This window comes from Clytia hemisphaerica, unplaced genomic scaffold, assembly GCF_902728285.1.
Source record: "Clytia hemisphaerica strain Z4C2 unplaced genomic scaffold, Clytia hemisphaerica genome assembly, whole genome shotgun sequence".
Lineage (NCBI taxonomy): Eukaryota > Metazoa > Cnidaria > Hydrozoa > Leptothecata > Clytiidae > Clytia > Clytia hemisphaerica.
Genome location: NW_027104613.1, coordinates 663,612 through 682,719, shown reverse-complemented (window position 1 = coordinate 682,719; position 19,108 = coordinate 663,612). Strand labels below are relative to the sequence as shown.

General features: G+C 39.0%; 3 protein-coding genes, 1 long non-coding RNA gene and 1 pseudogene across 4 annotated transcripts; 2 read left to right on the top strand and 3 right to left on the bottom strand.

Moving 5' to 3' along the window:
- Positions 1-6,531: 6,531 nt before the first annotated feature.
- On the bottom strand, positions 6,532-7,491 carry LOC136824365 (uncharacterized; annotated as a pseudogene).
- Positions 7,492-7,498: 7 nt separating this feature from the next.
- Positions 7,499-7,984, bottom strand: LOC136824364 (uncharacterized). The gene has a single exon (XM_067080520.1). It carries the CDS (start codon positions 7,982-7,984, stop codon positions 7,499-7,501), a length of 486 nt encoding a protein of 161 aa, XP_066936621.1.
- Positions 7,985-8,140: 156 nt separating this feature from the next.
- On the bottom strand, positions 8,141-9,133 carry LOC136824363 (uncharacterized). The gene has a single exon (XM_067080518.1). It carries the CDS (start codon positions 9,131-9,133, stop codon positions 8,141-8,143), a length of 993 nt encoding a protein of 330 aa, XP_066936619.1.
- Positions 9,134-10,448: 1,315 nt separating this feature from the next.
- On the top strand, positions 10,449-12,370 carry LOC136824323 (uncharacterized). The gene is made up of 3 exons (XR_010849118.1): positions 10,449-10,712; positions 10,843-11,594; positions 11,726-12,370. It is a non-coding gene; the product is annotated as an uncharacterized lncRNA (long non-coding RNA).
- A 22-nt stretch (positions 12,371-12,392) lies between these two features.
- On the top strand, positions 12,393-18,574 carry LOC136824362 (uncharacterized). The gene is made up of 2 exons (XM_067080517.1): positions 12,393-14,002; positions 14,098-18,574. The coding sequence occupies exons 1-2, from the start codon at positions 12,393-12,395 to the stop codon at positions 18,572-18,574; spliced, it is 6,087 nt and encodes a 2,028-aa protein (XP_066936618.1).
- The last annotated feature ends 534 nt before the right edge of the window (positions 18,575-19,108 follow it).

The following is a 19,108-nucleotide window of genomic DNA, read 5'->3' as shown; positions in this document are numbered from 1 at the left end:
GTTTGAGTTGCAAATGGAATTTTTTATTTAGTAGAATAAACAGAAGTTAAAGTTAAAATTTACAACGAAAATTCTAATAAAAGATTAAAAATTGAAAAATTGAAAAATAAGATGGCGTCTTCGTCTTTTGTTTTGTATCGTGATTTTAATCATTCTTCAATTGTGTGTCAGTATTCCGTCGGTATATTATGGTTTTACCTGAAAGTTAGAAAGAAAATAAATATTAATAGATAAATTTTGGAAATAACATTGGAGTTGTTAAATTTAAGCCAAGAAGAGACTCTTCCTTAACAGCATTTCTAAACATAGCTCATGGCCTGACGGACATGTGACTGACACAACTGACAACTTGGCTTGTTAAAATAAAACTTTTAAACATCAATTTTCTCAAATCTTTTGTGTTCTAATTGCTCGTAATTTAATCAAACTAAACCGCCAATACACAAAACAATTTAGCTAACTAATTTGCTACAATTATCAATGGAGCAGAGCAATTTACCCAAATTATTCGAAAAAAATAAATGTATTTTAAACGTATCTAAGAATTTTGAGCGTAAAAAAAATATCACAAATTTTTACAATTTTGATTAAGTTTCTTCTGCATTGAGGAATAAATCAAACATCAAAAACGATATTTTCTTTGTGATAAAAACAAAATTTCTGTCCTTATATTATTGTGAACTAACTCAACTTACAAATCCATGGAAATACTGCGCTAGTCTCGTTTTTACAAGTAAGACAGAAAATTAAACCATAGATTTTCATTTTTTTTGTCAGACAAAAAACTTATGATTAGAATCAGAAAAAAAGTTGCGCCATTATTGTGAAATACTATGATATGTGATAATAATAACATCAAAAACTTTTGTTCATAATTTGCGGAAGAATTCATCCTACTTCATAGGATCATGCGCTACTTGCAACTAAAAGCTAACATATTCTGTTATCTTGCGCGTAGAGCTTCTAAAATGGCTGCTACGCGCTCGCTTTTCCAAGTTTTTTCGAATATTTAAATAATTTGTTGTTAGACAAATATTCACTTTTTGTCCGATAAAAAACTTATCGAAAGTTTATTTGGTTCAGAGAAAAAAAGTTTCGTTATTAATCGTGAGGGCGGCTGGGTCACTAAAAATTCAAAATTTTAAATGATTTCCCGATCCGCCCTGCATTGTGCACAAAAAGCTGTATTTGATTTTTTTAAAACTCGTGCACTGGTCGTGCTCTCAAAAAGACAGAACTCCTGAAAAGTACTTGTCTATTTTCTGACATCATTTAATTTTGAAACCTTACCACAATGAACTGTAATTTTTAACTCATGAAAAATAGCATATTAGTGACCCTGTTAAAGTTATTTAGCCAGTGAAGATAAAATGAGCTATGCCAATGGGAGTTGAAAACCGCTTGTTTCTAAATGAGTGGGGATCTCAAATTCTAATGTTTACATCTCAAAAATCCAGTGAGGATGGCCTCAGTGTCTTTTTCCCAGCGGCAATGAGAGCTCTTGTAGCTTTTCAATGGGGATGAAATTTCAGGGTATTTTTATCACCGGGACCATTTTTTGGCGGCTTTTTCCAGTGAGGAGGGGTCCCACCGAGTCTGTTTCTAGGGGCTGTTTCCTCTAGCTTGTGAACAGCTGCAAGAGAGTTAATCAAGGAGGAGATTTAACAAAACATGATAAACATGGATTAAAGATTTAAAATTGATGGCGAAATACTGTACTGTCATCAGCGTGCCTTATTTTTGACGATTACGATCTTCATTGTAAGGGTGCGATTTCGCGATAGCCGCATTCTTTTGTGGTAAATATGCTTTTAAGATTACAAAAACGCTGGGTCTTTCACTTCACCACGGAAAAGGTTAGCTTGAAATAGAGTGTTACACTGAAAGAAAGAACATGGGATTTCAATAGACGATATCGCGTTTAGATAAATGCAATGCATTCTGGTTTCTCGGGGACTCTCAAAGGAATTATAATGTCGATTATATAATGATCTGGAATAGATTATAATTCCCTTGAGGGTCCCCGAGAAACCAGAATGCATTGCATTTATCTAAACGCGATATCGTCTATTAAGTTTCAAGAATTTTGGTAACATTTTTTTTGAAAGCTTGCGAAAAATCTCCATTCTGCAATGAATTCAAATAGGTGAAAATGGAAATTTTTGGTAATCCCTGTACCATTAATCATTCTATCTCTTTTCTGAATATCGAATAGACTGGCTATAGTTTTACTTAAAATATATTAGGTTGCATTTAGTCTCGTGACTATTTACTCTGGTATTAATCTTTACTAATTTATCTTTTTACTTATTTTTTGGTTTTAAAAAGTTAGAAAAAAATGAATTTCAGCAAAAAAATTAAAACAGCATGGAATGGAAAGTGCATTTTATTTGTAAAACTATTTGAACTGCATTTTATTTTATCAAATTCGTGAACATATCGAAAAATTTAGTTTCAATACGTTTAAATATCGAATGGAAAGTGCATTTTATTTGTAAAACTATTTGAACTGCATTTTACTTTATCGAATTCATGACCATATCGAAAAATTTAGTTTCAATGCGTTTAAAAAATCGAATGGAAAGTGCATTTTATTTTTTAAAATATTTGAACTGCATTTTTTTTGTCAATTCATCAGCATATCGTAAAATTTAGTTTAAATGCGTTTAAAAAATCGAATAAAAAATGCATTTTATTTGTGAGAGCATCTGAATTGCATTTTATTTTAGTGAATCCGTGGTTCACATTAAAAATATAATTTTACTACGTTTGAAAAAGTTAATGGAAAATGAATATAATTGAAACAACATTTGAATTGTATTTTCTTTGCTCAAGTTCAACGTAATCATTTATTATACATTTATATGTAATTTAAAGTCTAGAATTTAAATACATTTTGATACCCAATGAATTAGAAATTCATCAAAGTTTTGAACCTAGATTTTTATTCTATTTTTAATGCATTCTATATTCGTTTTCAATGGAATACGAGCATTTAGTTTCCGTAAGGGTGTGAACCTTCAGATTATGGAAGTTGCCCCTCTTCTAACGAAACAACAGATTGCACTAAACTTATCGAGCATGCAATTTAAAGAACTAAGACCATGTTCGCACGTGACGGTTCCGTTTCGCTCCGAAACGAAATGAAGCCATTATATATTGGTTAGAAGTGACGTAACACTTGAATGCAACCAATAGAATGGCTTCTTTTTGTCTCGAAGCGAAACGGAACAGTAGCGTGTGAACGTGGTCTAAGAAAAAAGTCATAGAGACTTAAAAAGCATAAAGCTTTTTATTTTAACTTTATTTCAAAGACTCTGTCTAAACTTTCAAGTTTTTCGAACAGCACTTGTTGGTTGATTTAACTTAATTACATTATACTTCTAAAATTTGACCAATCAAATTGATCCGAAAGTTGAGCAATCTTTTCAAAACATAAAACAGCGTAAAAACTGTAAAAGACTGAATTGAATACCAAGGAATAAAAGCGTCATCAAGCCATTTATCGTTATTTTTTGCCGACGAGTCTTTCAGCGATAAGGTAACGGCAGCCTACGATATGACATTTTAATTACTACATGGGTCTACAATTTTGGTCCCCTCACTTCAAACGGCTCGACAAGCAGAAAAAGTGCAAAATCGTGAAAATATTGTCTCCCAAAGCTGCCATTCGCGAAGTTAAGTACCCGCAAAATCTTAAAATTTCACGGATGAGCTCAACCGCGAAATTTAATACCCGCGAAAATTAATCCATCAAAGTATCTAATCTTCACCTTACTTATATTGTAAATGTTATCAAAGAAATAGTGACGAATTTTTTACCGATAATTTTCTTTTACAAAAAAAATTTATTCAAATCCTCCGTCCCTTATGATTCGTGACTTTTCTCCAACAGCACATAATATCGAAATCAGATTTGCTTTCAGTTTTGTTTTATAGACCAGTGAAATATGTTTCTATAAAATATAAAGTAAATAAATAAATAGATAAATAATATTAGATGTTTTTGTTGTTCATTTCAAGGCTTTAAAGTTCACAACATAAAATTATAAAATATTCACAAATCCCCTAGACTGGGAATCCAGTCGTTTATAACATTTTTGTTGAAAGCGGGAAATTTTTATGTCGAGATATGGTTAAAATAAACTATATTGATGCTCCTGTCAAGTTTTCTACTTCCTATTTTTTACTGAGTTAAGTCGTCTAGCATGCTAGACTACAAATCCCCCTTTTACTTTTATCAATATCACAGTATGCGAGTGCAGAATAATTGATTTGTAAGCTTTTCGAGCTCTATAAGGAGAGACTACGTAATAAATTCACCATATATGGCCATACACAAATTCTTAGTAATTGCTTATCAAAAAATAATCTGACTCATTTTCAAGAACCACCCTCATTTATAAGAACCCGATTTATAAGAGCACTTAGAGTGAAACTTTCAACTTCTCAACTCCGATTTAGAGCAGATTTGGTAATTTCAAACACCCTTGTCCCACAGCCCCGGCCGAACTCTTTTCCTCAATCGGGATAAAGATTTCGATTAAAATCCCAATGGGGATAGAAATTCTATTATTCCAAGGTTAAAGGGACATAACAGTACTTGCGAAATTTGTAAACAAACTGTATGCAGCGGATACAAAATCAAAACAAATGTCACATGCCAAAATAAAAAATCAAACCAAATATGGCTAACTTTGATTGTTCAATTGTTTTACAAGTTTGTTTTGGACACATGATTTTAATTGTTCTCTTTAATGACACGTGGTTCGCACAGTGTTTACATTTTACTACTTTAATGCCCCTTTAACAAATCCCGCAGTAAGGATGACTTAGGAGCGCAATTTTTAGACATTGAATTTCGAGTGGGGATGAAATCAAAGTAAATTCCCCAGTGGGGCTGAAATTCCCACCGGGACGTAATTTTCGCTAAATTTTCCAGTGGGTCTGGGACACAGGGGTGTTTTCAAAAAACCAAAAAGAACATTACAATATAAAATATATGTAAACGATTCACGTTTGAAGTTTTGACTCAGCATATATTCATTCGATATGCAGGCTAAAAATAAGTACAAAAGTTTTGCTTAGAAAAATGTTTGACAAGGCCTAAAAATTTGCTTACAAGACATCAAGAAATCTAGGCTAAAGTCCAATAACAAAGCTAAGCCTAGGTGAAAAAATATACTTACTAAAAACACTTTGGAGTGACAGTGGTAAAAACTTCACCTCAATGTAACAAAATTCTTTCCAAACAAGAAATTGCTTTTAGTTTCGAGCACGAAAATCTCTTCTTAAAATACGTCAAAATTCTCTTCTCTCCCCTCTCTACAGTACGAGAGTTTGAACACAAAAAAGACACGAAAGGCAACACTGTCAAACGCCTTCAAAATGCTACGTCATAATTGCCTAATTATAATATAAAAGGCTAGAATAAATTCTACAATAGAAAAACAGTATCAAAAGTCTCAAGGGACTACGCGAAACACTAATGAGTTGAGACGCTACGCTGGAGAACAAATTAGAGAGCTAATTATTATTAATTAGTACCGACATCGGTATCAAGACAAAACCAAATTGACCAACATCAAATCCAAAACATAAGGTGCAACCATATGCACCGACATCTGGCTCCCCTCAAGATATCCAATCATATCTTGAAATTCAATGTTCATAAGGCTCCCTCGATGGGGAATCGATACCATAAGCGTTTCAAGTTCTAATCATTGATTACTAAAAATTCAACATTCATTGCCATCACCATAACAAGTATAAGAAGGTATGCATCAGTTCATACTTATGTCCTGAAATCAATCATTATCAATCTGGTAAGCATGTTGTCGTAATTAGCAAATCATCCAAGTAAACCAATCAAATCGAAAAAATAACATTTCACATAGAATGACTTCAATTCATTCTTTTGACGACGAAATATAGAATGACTTCAATTCATTCTTTCAACAATATAATATAGAATGACTTCAATTCATTCTTTCAATAACATATAATACACTACACGTATTTGTAGACGCTGTTTCGATAGCTCAGTCATCGCTCAATCGACGAGAGAAACCAACTTCGTAATCGGACGTACGAATTCACCAGATGAAGTCTTCAATTTGCAGCTTCGAACGTTGCCATCATCGCTTCGATTGACATCAATAACTCGTCCAAGTTTCCAGTCGTTTCGATGACTGCTCTCATCGTTGATGATGACGATGTCGTCGACTTTGATGTTTCTTTGTAGTTGATTCCATTTTGATCTGGATTGTAGGGTTGAGAGATATTCCTTCCTCCAGCGGGTCCAAAACTCGTTGGCAATGTGTTGAACTCTTCTCCAGTGCTTCCTACAATATAAATCAGCCTTCTGGAAAACTCCAGGAGGTGGCATGATTACTTTCGATTTCATGGTAAGCAGATTTGCAGGGGAAAGAGGCAATGGACTGTTTGGGTCATTCAAGCTTTCAACAGTCAGGGGTTTCGAATTTAAGATTGCCTCAACTTCAGCCAGCAACGTCCTAAAGGACTCATCGTTCAAACTTTCGCCATGAGTGTGAAGAAGGGAAGAAAGAATGGAACGTACTGACCTGATTTGTCGTTCCCAGACGCCACCCATGTGGCTGGCCTTTGGTGGATTCTTCTTCCAATGTAGCCATTCTCCTCCGTTGCCTTGAAGGAAATCGTTGATTCGATCGGCCGTTCGTGATCGAGTTCATGGATGGCTTTCTTCATCTCATTGTCAGCACCGACGAAATTGGTGCCATTGTCTGACCTCAGTGATCGAATGTTGCCTCGTCTGGCGATGACACGTCTCAGCATCAGAATGAACGCGTCAGTATTCATGGATGTTGTACTCTCCAGATGGACAGCTCTTGAAGACATGCAGGTGAACAAACCGACGTAGTTCTTCACAGTTGCCCTTCGCACTTTGATTGCAAAGGGTCCAAACATGTCGACTGCAGCGTAGGTGAATGGAGGTTCTGGTTCCAGTCTGTCTTCTGGTAGGTCTGCCATCTTTTGTTGCATTTTTTTCCTCTGAATCGACGACAGAGGACACAGCTTGTGATGAAACTTCTGGTTAACGAGCTGATTCCGATGATCCAATAGCCAGAGGTTCTTACTTCGTTGATTGTCAAACCTCTGCCGCTGTGCGCTGCTTTGATGTGGCACCAACGCAGTATCATCTTTGAAAGTGGATGAGCTTTGGGGAGAATGATTGGATGCTTCAATTCGATCTGAAGACTTGATTTCTTCAGACGACCACCGACACGTATGATTCCTTCGTCATCTTTGAAAGGTTGAAGTTGTAGTAGTGAATCTCCTTTTGGTCGTTTCGAAATAGATTCAAGATCGAATGTGAGACCTTGAACAGCTTTGATGACCTTTTTGCCGGCTGTCTCCAACTCCTTTGTTGAAAACAATGCTCTTTTTGGTTCCTTGTTCCTCCATCTGAACATGAGAACAATAACACGTTTGACCTTCATCCAGTCGTTGGTTCTGTTTAACAGCTCTTCGAGGCATTGACGGCAATTGACAGTTTTTTTGTGAAGACCTTCTTCAGCTTCTTGACTTCAGGGTCATTATGAGGAATGTCAAACTTCTTTGTTGAAGGGAGGAGGGCTAGCTTCTCTCTCAGGAATGATGGGCCATTGAGCCACTTGCAATCAGTTGTCAATTTATTTGGCATCAATCCTCGAGATCCAATGTCACTAGGATTGTCATCTGATGAGACGTGATCCCATTGTTCATCTTTGGTTGCATCACGTATGATCTGGACTCTGTTTGCTACAAACAAGTGAAACGCCTTCTTGGTGTTGGCGATGTATGCAAGCACTATCTCACTGTCTGTCCAATAGTAGATACCTCTAGGAATCACCTCAAGTTCTTTGTCCAACATGCTGCTTACTTTTACCGAGGTTACAGCTGCTGTCAGCTCTAGTCGTGGTACTGAAACTTGTTTCAATGGACTGACTCGTGACTTGCCCATGAGAAAACTGACATTGACTTCTCCTCTTTCATTCTCAAGACGAAGATAGCTGCACTGACCATATCCCAGTGTCGAAGCATCAGAGAAGTGATGAATTGTGACATCAGTGACTTCTTCAAACGAGATTGGCTTGAAGCAACGATTGATCTCTACCGATTACAGTGAAGGTAATTGATGTCTCCACTTTTCCCAAGGTGTCCGTACTTCTGGAGGCACTTGATCATCCCACCCAAGCTTCTCCTTGGTCAACATTTGCAGAAGCTTCTTCATTGGTAGCATCACTGGAGCTGCAAAACCGAGTGGGTCGTAAATGGATGAAATAGTGGAGAGTATTCCACGTCTCGTCAATGATTTATCTTTCAACACTATTCTAAAATTGAAGACATCATTTTCGATACACCAACAGACGCCAAGTACGCGTTCGACAGGTAAAGAAGTAGTTGATGAATCGAAGTCTTTTATTCCCTTCATCCTCTTTCCTTCAGGGAGGGAATCTATCACATCACGAGAGTTGGATCCAAGTTGAGTCAGGTTGAAGCCTCCTTCAATGCACAAACTTTGAGCATCTTTGATCAACTTCACAGTACGATTGGCTGTTCCTGTTGCTTTGAACATATCGTCTACGTAGAAATTCTTCTTCAGTATGTCTGATACCTCATCGTCATACTTGGTACCATAATCGTCAGCTGTTTTGCGTAGAGCAAAATTTGCAACGCTTGGAGAAGATGTTGCTCCGAATAGATGAACTGTCATTCTGCATTCGACAAGCTCTTTAGTAAAGTCACCATCTGACCACCACAGAAACCTCAAGAAGTTTTGATGCTTTTCCTCGACGTTGACCTGGTAAAACATCTTCTCGATATCGCCCACTATCACGATATCGTCTTGTCTGAAACGTGTAAGAACGCCAACGAGTTGGTTTGTCAAGTCCGGTCCTTGTAATAAAGTGTCATTTAAAGAGACACCCCTGTATCTTGAACTGCAATCAAAGACGACTCTAAGCTTGTCAGGTTTACGCGGATGGTAAACGCCATGATGTGGTATGTACCATACGTCGCCATCATCGGGCTTGTCTTCAGAGGAGTCGATGTACACTGCATGTCCATGCTCGAACAACTTGGACATCGAAATCAAGTAGTCATTCCTCATCCTTTCCTCCTTCATGAGCTTCCTTTTCAAATAACTTGCTCTTGAAGCTGCTATATGACGATTGTTGAACACTGTGAAACTTTAAATTTGTCATATCCTTTCTGAAAGGTAATGGCATGACATACTTTCCGTCAACAATTTGCATTCATCATGCATCATGTCAATGAATGCCTTCTCATCTTGCGAGTAATCACGATCGAATTCTGAGGTTGATTGTTCGTTGAAGTCATGTTCGTACATTGTCTGAAGCATCTCTTGTAGCGAGCTGTCTTTCAATCTTTCTTCATATCGGTAATAATGACATGATGGACAAGTCATCTCGTCGGGTTTGGAATGGACTAGATGGCTTGAATGTGACAATGACTTGGATTCACTTAATGGTCCGACAACACACCATCCAAGCCTTGACTGGAATGCATAAGGTCCTTCACCACGACTTGGTATGACTTTCAAGGGTTCTAATGCCTTCGCGCAATTGAACCGATCAACAAACCAACCTTGAAATCCTTTAGTGATTTTGGTAAGTGGCATAAGATTGAAGACAAGTGACTCCACTTCTTGACATTATCGTACGTTGGAACATCTTCTATGTCAATTGGAAATTCTCTTTGGGTATACAAACGTGGAAGTCGATGAAGCTATCGCTTGTTGTAGAAGAGACGCAAAGATTTTCGATTAGCTGGTACTTGTTGAGCTTCTTACCATGCAAAGTCTTCACAGTAAGAGATGTGTGAATTCCTGAAGAACCAAATGATCTTCCAATCTCGTCACTGATGAAAGATCCGTTACTTCCTGGATCAAGCAAAGCGTACGTGTGGACAACTTTGTTTTGATTGACATGACGCAGTTTCACAGGCACGACACAAAGACCAACATTTGTAGAAGACGACGAACATGCGTAGCTGATGAAGTTACTCAACACTTCACCAGAATCGTCAGGTGGCTTCTCAGGTTCCTTTGGAGAATCTTTGGATTTGTCATGAAGTAATGTTGGATGTTTTCCTTTACACGTCGAGCAGGTTTTTGGCTTTTTACACGAATTTCTTCGATGACCTTTCGCGAAGCATGAAAAGCATAGTTCCCTTTCGATACAAGAAGGTTCGACGTTTATCAACAGGTAATTCTTTGAACTTTTTGCATGACTCGGTGCATATGGTTGCACCTTATGTTTTGGATTTGATGTTGGTCAATTTGGTTTTTTCTTGATACCGATGTCGGTACTAATTAATAATTAGCTCTCTAATTTGTTCTCCAGCGTAGCGTCTCAACTCATTAGTTTCGCGTAGTTCCTTGAGACTTTTGATGACTTTGATACTGTTTTTCTATTGTAGAATTTATTCTAGCCTTTTATATTATAATTAGGCAATTATGACGTAGCATTTTGAAGGCGTTTGACAGTGTTGCCTTTCGTGTCTTTTTTGTGTTCAAACTCTCGTACTGTAGAGAGAGGAGAGAAGAGAATTTTGACGTATTTTAAGAAGAGATTTTCGTGCTCGAAACTAAAAGCAATTTCTTGTTTGGAAAGAATTTTGTTACATTGAGGTGAAGTTTTTACCACTGTCACGCCAAAGTGTTTTTAGTAAGTATATTTTTTCACCTAGACTTAGCTTTGTTATTGGACTTTAGCCTAGATTTCTTGATGTCTTGTAAGCAAATTTTTAGGCCTTGTCAAACATTTTTCTAAGCAAAACTTTTGTACTTATTTTTAGCCTACATATCGAATGAATATATGCTGAGTCAAAACTTCAAACGTGAATCGTGAATATCATTGTATATTGATTTGATTCGTTTACTTGGATGATTTGCTAATTACGACAACATGCTTACCAGACTGATAATGATTGATTTCAGGACATAATTATGAACTGATGCATACCTTCTTATGCTTGTTATGGTGATGGTAATGAATGTTGAATTTTTGGTAATCAATAATTAGAACTTGAAACGCTTATGGTATCGATTCCCCATCAGGGAGCCTTATGAACATTGAATTTCAAGATATGATTGGATATCTTGAGGGGAGCCAGATGTCGGTGCATATGGTTGCACCTTATGTTTTGGATTTGATGTTGGTCAATTTGGTTTTGTCTTGATACCGATGTCGGTACTAATTAATAATTAGCTCTCTAATTTGTTCTCCAGCGTAGCGTCTCAACTCATTAGTGTTTCGCGTAGTCCCTTGAGACTTTTGATACTGTTTTTCTATTGTAGAATTTATTCTAGCCTTTTATATTATAATTAGGCAATTATGACGTAGCATTTTGAAGGCGTTTGACAGTGTTGCCTTTCGTGTCTTTTTTGTGTTCAAACTCTTGTACTGTAGAGAGAGGAGAGAAGAAAATTTTGACATATTTTAAGAAGAGATTTTCATGCTCTAAACTAAAAGCAATTTCTTGTTTTGGTAAAGAAATTTGTTACATTGAGGTGAAGTTTTTACCACTGTCACGCCAAAGTGTTTTTAGTAAGTATATTTTTTCACCTAGACTTAGCTTTGTTATTGGACGTTAGGCTAGATTTCTTGATGTCTTGTAAGCAAATTTTTAGGCCTTGTCAAACATTTTTCTAAGCAAAACTTTTGTACTTATTTTTTAGCCTGCATATCGAATGAATATATGCTGAGTCAAAACTTCAAACGTGAATCGTTTACAGTAAAAACACTAGTGCACCTCCCATATGTTAATCCCATGGTTTGCATCTGCGTAGTGGGCGGTTCAAGATGACGGAGCACTATCGCTTGTACACTCTTGAGTCGAGACTTGAGCATAAAAACCTAATCGTTATTGAAATTGACCGTATAATCCACGAAATGTTAGAGCCTGCGTTAAATGAGCCTCAAGCTGAATCACAAGACATCGAGAAGGCCTTTGAAGAATTAGACAGGCAATATCGTAGCTTCGTAGCTGTACATGAAGAATGTCAGGGGTTATTCAGACCAGATGAAGAGGAAAGACGCGGGGAGGAGGATCGGTTAGCACACAGTATAGACGAAAGAATATGTCAATTAAAGACCAATTTCCATCAAACAAAGGCAGAGATGAAAAGGACAGAAAGTCAAGTTCAGAAAGATGAAGAAAAGTCAACTCACAGAAGTTCTGAATCAAAGTCCGGATCTTCAAAGTCGTCTAGAAGTTCCAAGAAGGGATCGGCAAGCTCAAATGGATCTGTGAAGGAGAAGGCAATATTAGAGAGAGCCAGAATAGCAGAATTGAAGCTGAAAGCCAAATTCCTGAAGGAAACCAAGAATGCCGACCAAGTCAAGATGGACGCTGAGTTGAAAGCTAACAGATTGAGAGAGGAATCAGAAATGAAAGCAAAACAGTTGATCAGAGATGCAGAAATTCAAGGATTGCAACTTGAGAATGAGTACCAGATCGCAATGGCAGAGGCAAAGTTGCTGGTTTTATCGGAGAACGGAAGTTTTGGACGAAAGTCGATAGTTTTGGATGATAAAGTGGAAGGAGACTATGTAGCAGAGTACGTAGCATCACTCGAAGACCAGAACTCTGACAAACGTCAATCCGTTGCCATGACAAATCTTCAGCAATCTGTCTCTTCCTATCCAGATCAGATTGCTTTCGGTGAATCAGCTAATGTTCCATGCACCACGGGGCATCCATACTTTGTGTCCAACACAGTTTCTCAAACTCTACTCGATACACCTATACCAATCAATACTCAGACCAATCTCTTAGTTCCATTGAGTGAGGTTCTTCCTCTTGTCGGTGCACATTCCACGCCAACATGTACGATCTCTGCAATCGTGAATTCCACTGTATCGTATGCTCAGTCGATACCAGAGCAGTCAGAGACCACGTCAGTTGCGTATTCCGGTCAAAATGCGGAAGTCGTACCCGGAAACGTCCTTCAACACGTTTCTCTCAATTCTTTCACGTCCACGTCCGGACACACCACTCGATATGTACCGGTTTACACAGTTCCAGAACTCAATCCCTCAGTTCCGGTTTCAGATAATCGTTCAGCTCAATACAAACCAAATACCAGTATTGTGCCTTCCAATCGTCCAATTCCATCAGTTCTGAGCTCTAATGCTCGAACATTCATCTCCAGCCGAGTTGTTCCAGGCCCAACCATTCAAGGCCGAGTCGTTCCAGGCCCAACCATTCAAGGCCGAGTTGTTCCAGGTCCAACCGTGTCAAGCCAAGCTGTTCCAAACCAAGCTGTTCCAAGCCACACCATTCATGGCCAAGCTGTTTCTGATCGCATTATGTCAAGTCAAGTTCAATCGGGCTTTATCGATCCAGGCCAAACCTTGCCAAGCCAAACAGTCCAAATTCAGAATGTTCCATCTTCAGTACAAAACATGCCAATTCAGAGCGTTCAAAGGCCAATCCAGAATTTCCAAGTCCAGAACCATCCAGTTCAATACGTCCAAGTTCAAGATGTTCCAGCTCACGACATTCCAAATGATACTGTTCCACTCCAGAATGTTCTTGTTCAAGATGTTCCTTCCATCAACTCTGATTGTGACTCAACAGTAACTCCATCAAGTCAAATTCGTCCAGATAGAATGTTATCCGAAATGTTTGGGTATCTGCAGGCCTCAAGCGTTAAGTTAGATACATTCAGTGGTGACCCACTTGAATTTGAATATTTTCTCGCCACATCCGTCGAATCTGTGGAAATGAAAATTTCGGACCCTGGAAGTCGTTTGCTTCGTCTGATGGACTGTCTAACTGGAGAAGCGAAAGAGTTGGTTAAAGGATGTGTTCATCTCTCATCTTCTAACGATGGATATTTCCATGCAAAGGAGTTGTTGAAGAAGCACTACGGTGATCCACACAAGGTTACCAGTCATTATCTGAAGGAGTTGAAAAATTGGACCAGACTGAAATCAAATGATGCAGAGGCGTTTCGTCATTTCTACGCTTTTCTTGTGAAGTTCGAATTCAACATGAAATGTTACCAAAACAGGAATTATGACAGTCCTGAATTGATCCAAACAGTCCTTCGGAAGATGCCTCCCTTTATGCAGAACAAATGGAACAGAGAGAGGCGTTGAAAATTCGTCGTTCTGGAAAGGAACCAAAGCTACGAGACTTGATTCAATATGTTGAAATCGAAACAACACTTGCTAATGATCCAATGTTTTCGTTTGGTGCTCTGTCTCAAGGATCGGAGAAGAAAGGATCTGATTTCAAAATTCAAAGAGGAGGAAGATCAAGTTTCGGAACCCAAGTCAGCACACCTTGTCCAAAGTGTAACGAATCACACAAACTAGAGTCATGCAAAAAGTTCAAAGAATTACCTGTTGATAAACGTCGAACCTTCTTGTATCGAAAGGAACTATGCTTTTCATACTTCGCGAAAGGTCATCGAAGAAATTCGTGTAAAAAGCCAAAAACCTGCTCGACGTGTAAAGGAAAACATCCAACATTACTTCATGACAAATCCAAAGATTCTCCAAAGGAACCTGAGAAGCCACCTGACGATTCTGGTGAAGTGTTGAGTAACTTCATCAGCTACGCATGTTCGTCGTCTTCTACAAATGTTGGTCTTTGTGTCGTGCCTGTGAAACTGCGTCATGTCAATCAAAACAAAGTTGTCCACACGTACGCTTTGCTTGATCCAGGAAGTAACGGATTTTTCATCAGTGACGAGATTGGAAGATCATTTGGTTCTTCAGGAATTCACACATCTCTTACTGTGAAGACTTTGCATGGTAAGAAGCTCAACAAGTACCAGCTAATCGAAAATCTTTGCGTCTCTTCTACAACAAGCGATAGCTTCATCGAACTTCCACGTTTGTATACCCAAAGAGAATTTCCAATTGACATAGAAGATGTTCCAACGTACGATAATGTCAAGAAGTGGAGTCACTTGTCTTCAATCTTATGCCACTTACCAAAATCACTAAAGGATTTCAAGGTTGGTTTGTTGATCGGTTCCAATTGCGCGAAGGCATTAGAACCCTTGAAAGTCATACCAAGTCGTGGTGAAGGACCTTATGCATTCCAGTCAAGGCTTGGATGGTGTGTTGTCGGACCATTAAGTGAATCCAAGTCATTGTCACATTCAAGCCATCTAGTCCATTCCAAACCCGACGAGATGACTTGTCCATCATGTCATTACTACCGATATGAAGAAAGATTGAAAGACAGCTCGCTACACGAGATGCTTCAGACAATGTACGAACATGACTTCAACGAACAATCAACCTCAGAATTCGATCGTGATTACTCGCAAGATGAGAAGGCATTCATTGACATGATGCACGATGAATGCAAATTTGTTGACGGAAAGTATGTCATGCCATTACCTTTCAGAGAGGAATCACAGTTGTTCAACAATCGTCATATAGCAGCTTCAAGAGCAAGTTATTTGAAAAGGAAGCTCGTGAAGGAGGAAAGGATGAGGAATGACTACTTGATTTCGATGTCCAAGTTGTTCGAGCATGGACATGCAGTGTACATCGACTCCTCTGAAGACAAGCCCGATGATGGCGACGTATGGTACATACCACATCATGGCGTTTACCATCCGCGTAAACCTGACAAGCTTAGAGTCGTCTTTGATTGCAGTTCAAGATACAGGGGTGTCTCTTTAAATGACACTTTATTACAAGGACCGGACTTGACAAACCAACTCGTTGGCGTTCTTACACGTTTCAGACAAGACGATATCGTGATAGTGGGCGATATCGAGAAGATGTTTTACCAGGTCAACGTCGAGGAAAAGCATCAAAACTTCTTGAGGTTTCTGTGGTGGCCAGATGGTGACTTTACTAAAGAGCTTGTCGAATGCAGAATGACAGTTCATCTATTCGGAGCAACGTCTTCTCCAAGCGTTGCAAATTTTGCTCTACGCAAAACAGCTGACGATTATGGTACCAAGTATGACGATGAGGTATCAGACATACTGAAGAAGAATTTCTACGTAGACGATATGCTCAAAGCAACAGGAACAGCCAATCGTGCGGTGAAGTTGATCAAAGATGCTCAAAGTTTGTGCATTGAAGGAGGCTTCAACCTGACTCAACTTGGATCCAACTCTCGTGATGTGATAGATTCCCTCCCTGAAGGAAAGAGGATGAAGGGAATAAAAGACTTCGATTCATCAACTGCTTCATTACCTGTCGAACGCGTACTTGGCGTCTCTTGGTGTATCGAAAATGATGTCTTCAATTTTAGAATAGTGTTGAAAGATAAACCATTGACGAGACGTGGAATACTCTCCACTATTTCATCCATTTACGACCCACTCGGTTTTGCAGCTCCAGTGATGCTACCAATGAAGAAGCTTCTGCAAATGTTGACCAAGGAGAAGCTTGGGTGGGATGATCAAGTGCCTCCAGAAGTACGGACACCTTGGGAAAAGTGGAGACATCAATTACCTTCACTGCAATCGGTAGAGATCAATCGTTGCTTCAAGCCAATCTCGTTTGGAGAAGTCACTGATGTCACAATTCATCACTTCTCTGATGCTTCGACACTGGGATATGGTCAGTGCAGCTATCTTCGTCTTGAGAATGAAAGAGGAGAAGTCAATGTCAGTTTTCTCATGGGCAAGTCACGAGTCAGTCCATTGAAACAAGTTTCAGTACCACGACTAGAGCTGACAGCAGCTGTAACCTCGGTAAAAGTAAGCAGCATGTTGGACAAAGAACTTGAGGTGATTCCTAGAGGTATCTACTATTGGACAGACAGTGAGATAGTGCTTGCATACATCGCCAACACCAAGAAGGCGTTTCACTTGTTTGTAGCAAACAGAGTCCAGATCATACGTGATGCAACCAAAGATGAACAATGGGATCACGTCTCATCAGATGACAATCCTAGTGACATTGGATCTCGAGGATTGATGTCAAATAAATTGACAACTGATTGCAAGTGGCTCAATGGCCCATCATTCCTGAGAGAGAAGCTAACCCTCCTCCCCTCAACAAAGAAGTTTGACATTCCTCATAATGACCCTGAAGTCAAGAAGCTGAAGAAGGTCTTCGCAACAAAAACTACAACTGTCAATGCCGTCGAAGAGCTGTTAAATAGAACCAACGACTGGATGAAGGTCAAACGTGTTATTGCCCTCATGTTCAGATGGAGGAACAAGGAACCAAAAAGAGCATTGTTTTCAACAAAGGAGTTGGAGACAGCCGGCAAAAAGGTCATCAAAGCTGTTCAAGGTCTCACGTTCGATCTTGAATCTATTTCGAAACGACCAAAAGGAGATTCACTACTACAACTTCAACCTTTCAAAGATGACGAAGGAATCATACGTGTCGGTGGTCGTCTGAAGAAATCAAGTCTTCAGATCGAATTGAAGCATCCAATCATTCTCCCCAAAGCTCATCCACTTTCAAAGATGATACTGCGTTGGTGCCACATCAAAGCAGCGCACAGCGGCAGAGGTTTGACAATCAACGAAGTAAGAACCTCTGGCTATTGGATCATCGGAATCAGCTCGTTAACCAGAAGTTTCATCACAAGCTGTGTCCTCTGTCGTCGATTCAGAGGAAAACAAATGCAACAAAAGATGGCAGACCTACCAGAAGACAGACTGGAACCAGAACCTTCATTCACCTACGCTGCAGTCGACATGTTTGGACCCTTTGCAATCAAAGTGCGAAGGGCAACTGTGAAGAACTACGTCGGTTTGTTCACCTGCATGTCTTCAAGAGCTGTCCATCTGGAAAGTACAACATCCATGAATACTGACGCGTTCATTCTGATGCTGAGACGTGTCATCGCCAGACGAGGCAACATTCGATCACTGAGGTCAGACAATGGCACCAATTTCGTCGGTGCTGACAATGAGATGAAGAAAGCCATCCATGAACTCGATCACGAACGAATCAACGATTTCCTTCAAGGCAACGGAGGAGAATGGCTACATTGGAAGAAGAATCCACCAAAGACCAGCCACATGGGTGGCGTCTGGGAACGACAAATCAGGTCAGTACGTTCCATTCTTTCTTCCCTTCTTCACACTCATGGCGAAAGTTTGAACGATGAGTCCTTTAGGACGTTGCTGGCTGAAGTTGAGGCAATCTTAAATTCGAAACCCCTGACTGTTGAAAGCTTGAATGACCCAAACAGTCCATTGCCTCTTTCCCCTGCAAATCTGCTTACCATGAAATCGAAGGTAATCATGCCACCTCCTGGAGTTTTCCAGAAGGCTGATTTATATTGTAGGAAGCACTGGAGAAGAGTTCAACACATTGCCAACGAGTTTTGGACCCGCTGGAGGAAGAAATATCTCCCAACCCTACAATCCAGATCAAAATGGAATCAACTACAAAGAAACATCAAAGTCGACGACATCGTCATCATCAACGATGAGAGCAGTCATCGAAACGACTGGAAACTTGGACGAGTTATTGATGTCAATCGAAGCGATGATGGCAACGTTCGAAGCTCCAAATTGAAGACTTCATCTGGTGAATTCGTACGTCCGATTACGAAGTTGGTTTCTCTCGTCGATTGAGCGATGACTGAGCTATCGAAACAGCGTCTACAAATACGTGTAGTGTATTATATGTTATTGAAAGAATGAATTGAAGTCATTCTATATTATGTTGTTGAAAGAATGAAATGAAGTCATTCTATTATATATCGTGTTGAAAGAATGAATTGAAGTCATTCTATATTTCGTCGTCAAAAGAATGAATTGAAGTCATTCTACGTGAAATGTTATCTTTCGATTTGATTCGTTTACTTGGATGATTTGCTAATTACGACAACATGCTTACCAGATTGATAATGATTGATTTCAGGACATAAGTATGAACTGATGCATACCTTCTTATACTTGTTATGGTGATGGCAATGAATGTTGAATTTTTAGTAATCAATGATTAGAACTTGAAACGCTTATGGTATCGATTCCCCATCGAGGGAGCCTTATGAACATTGAATTTCAAGATATGATTGGATATCTTGAGGGGAGCCAGATGTCGGTGCATATGGTTGCACCTTATGTTTTGGATTTGATGTTGGTCAATTTGGTTTTGTCTTGATA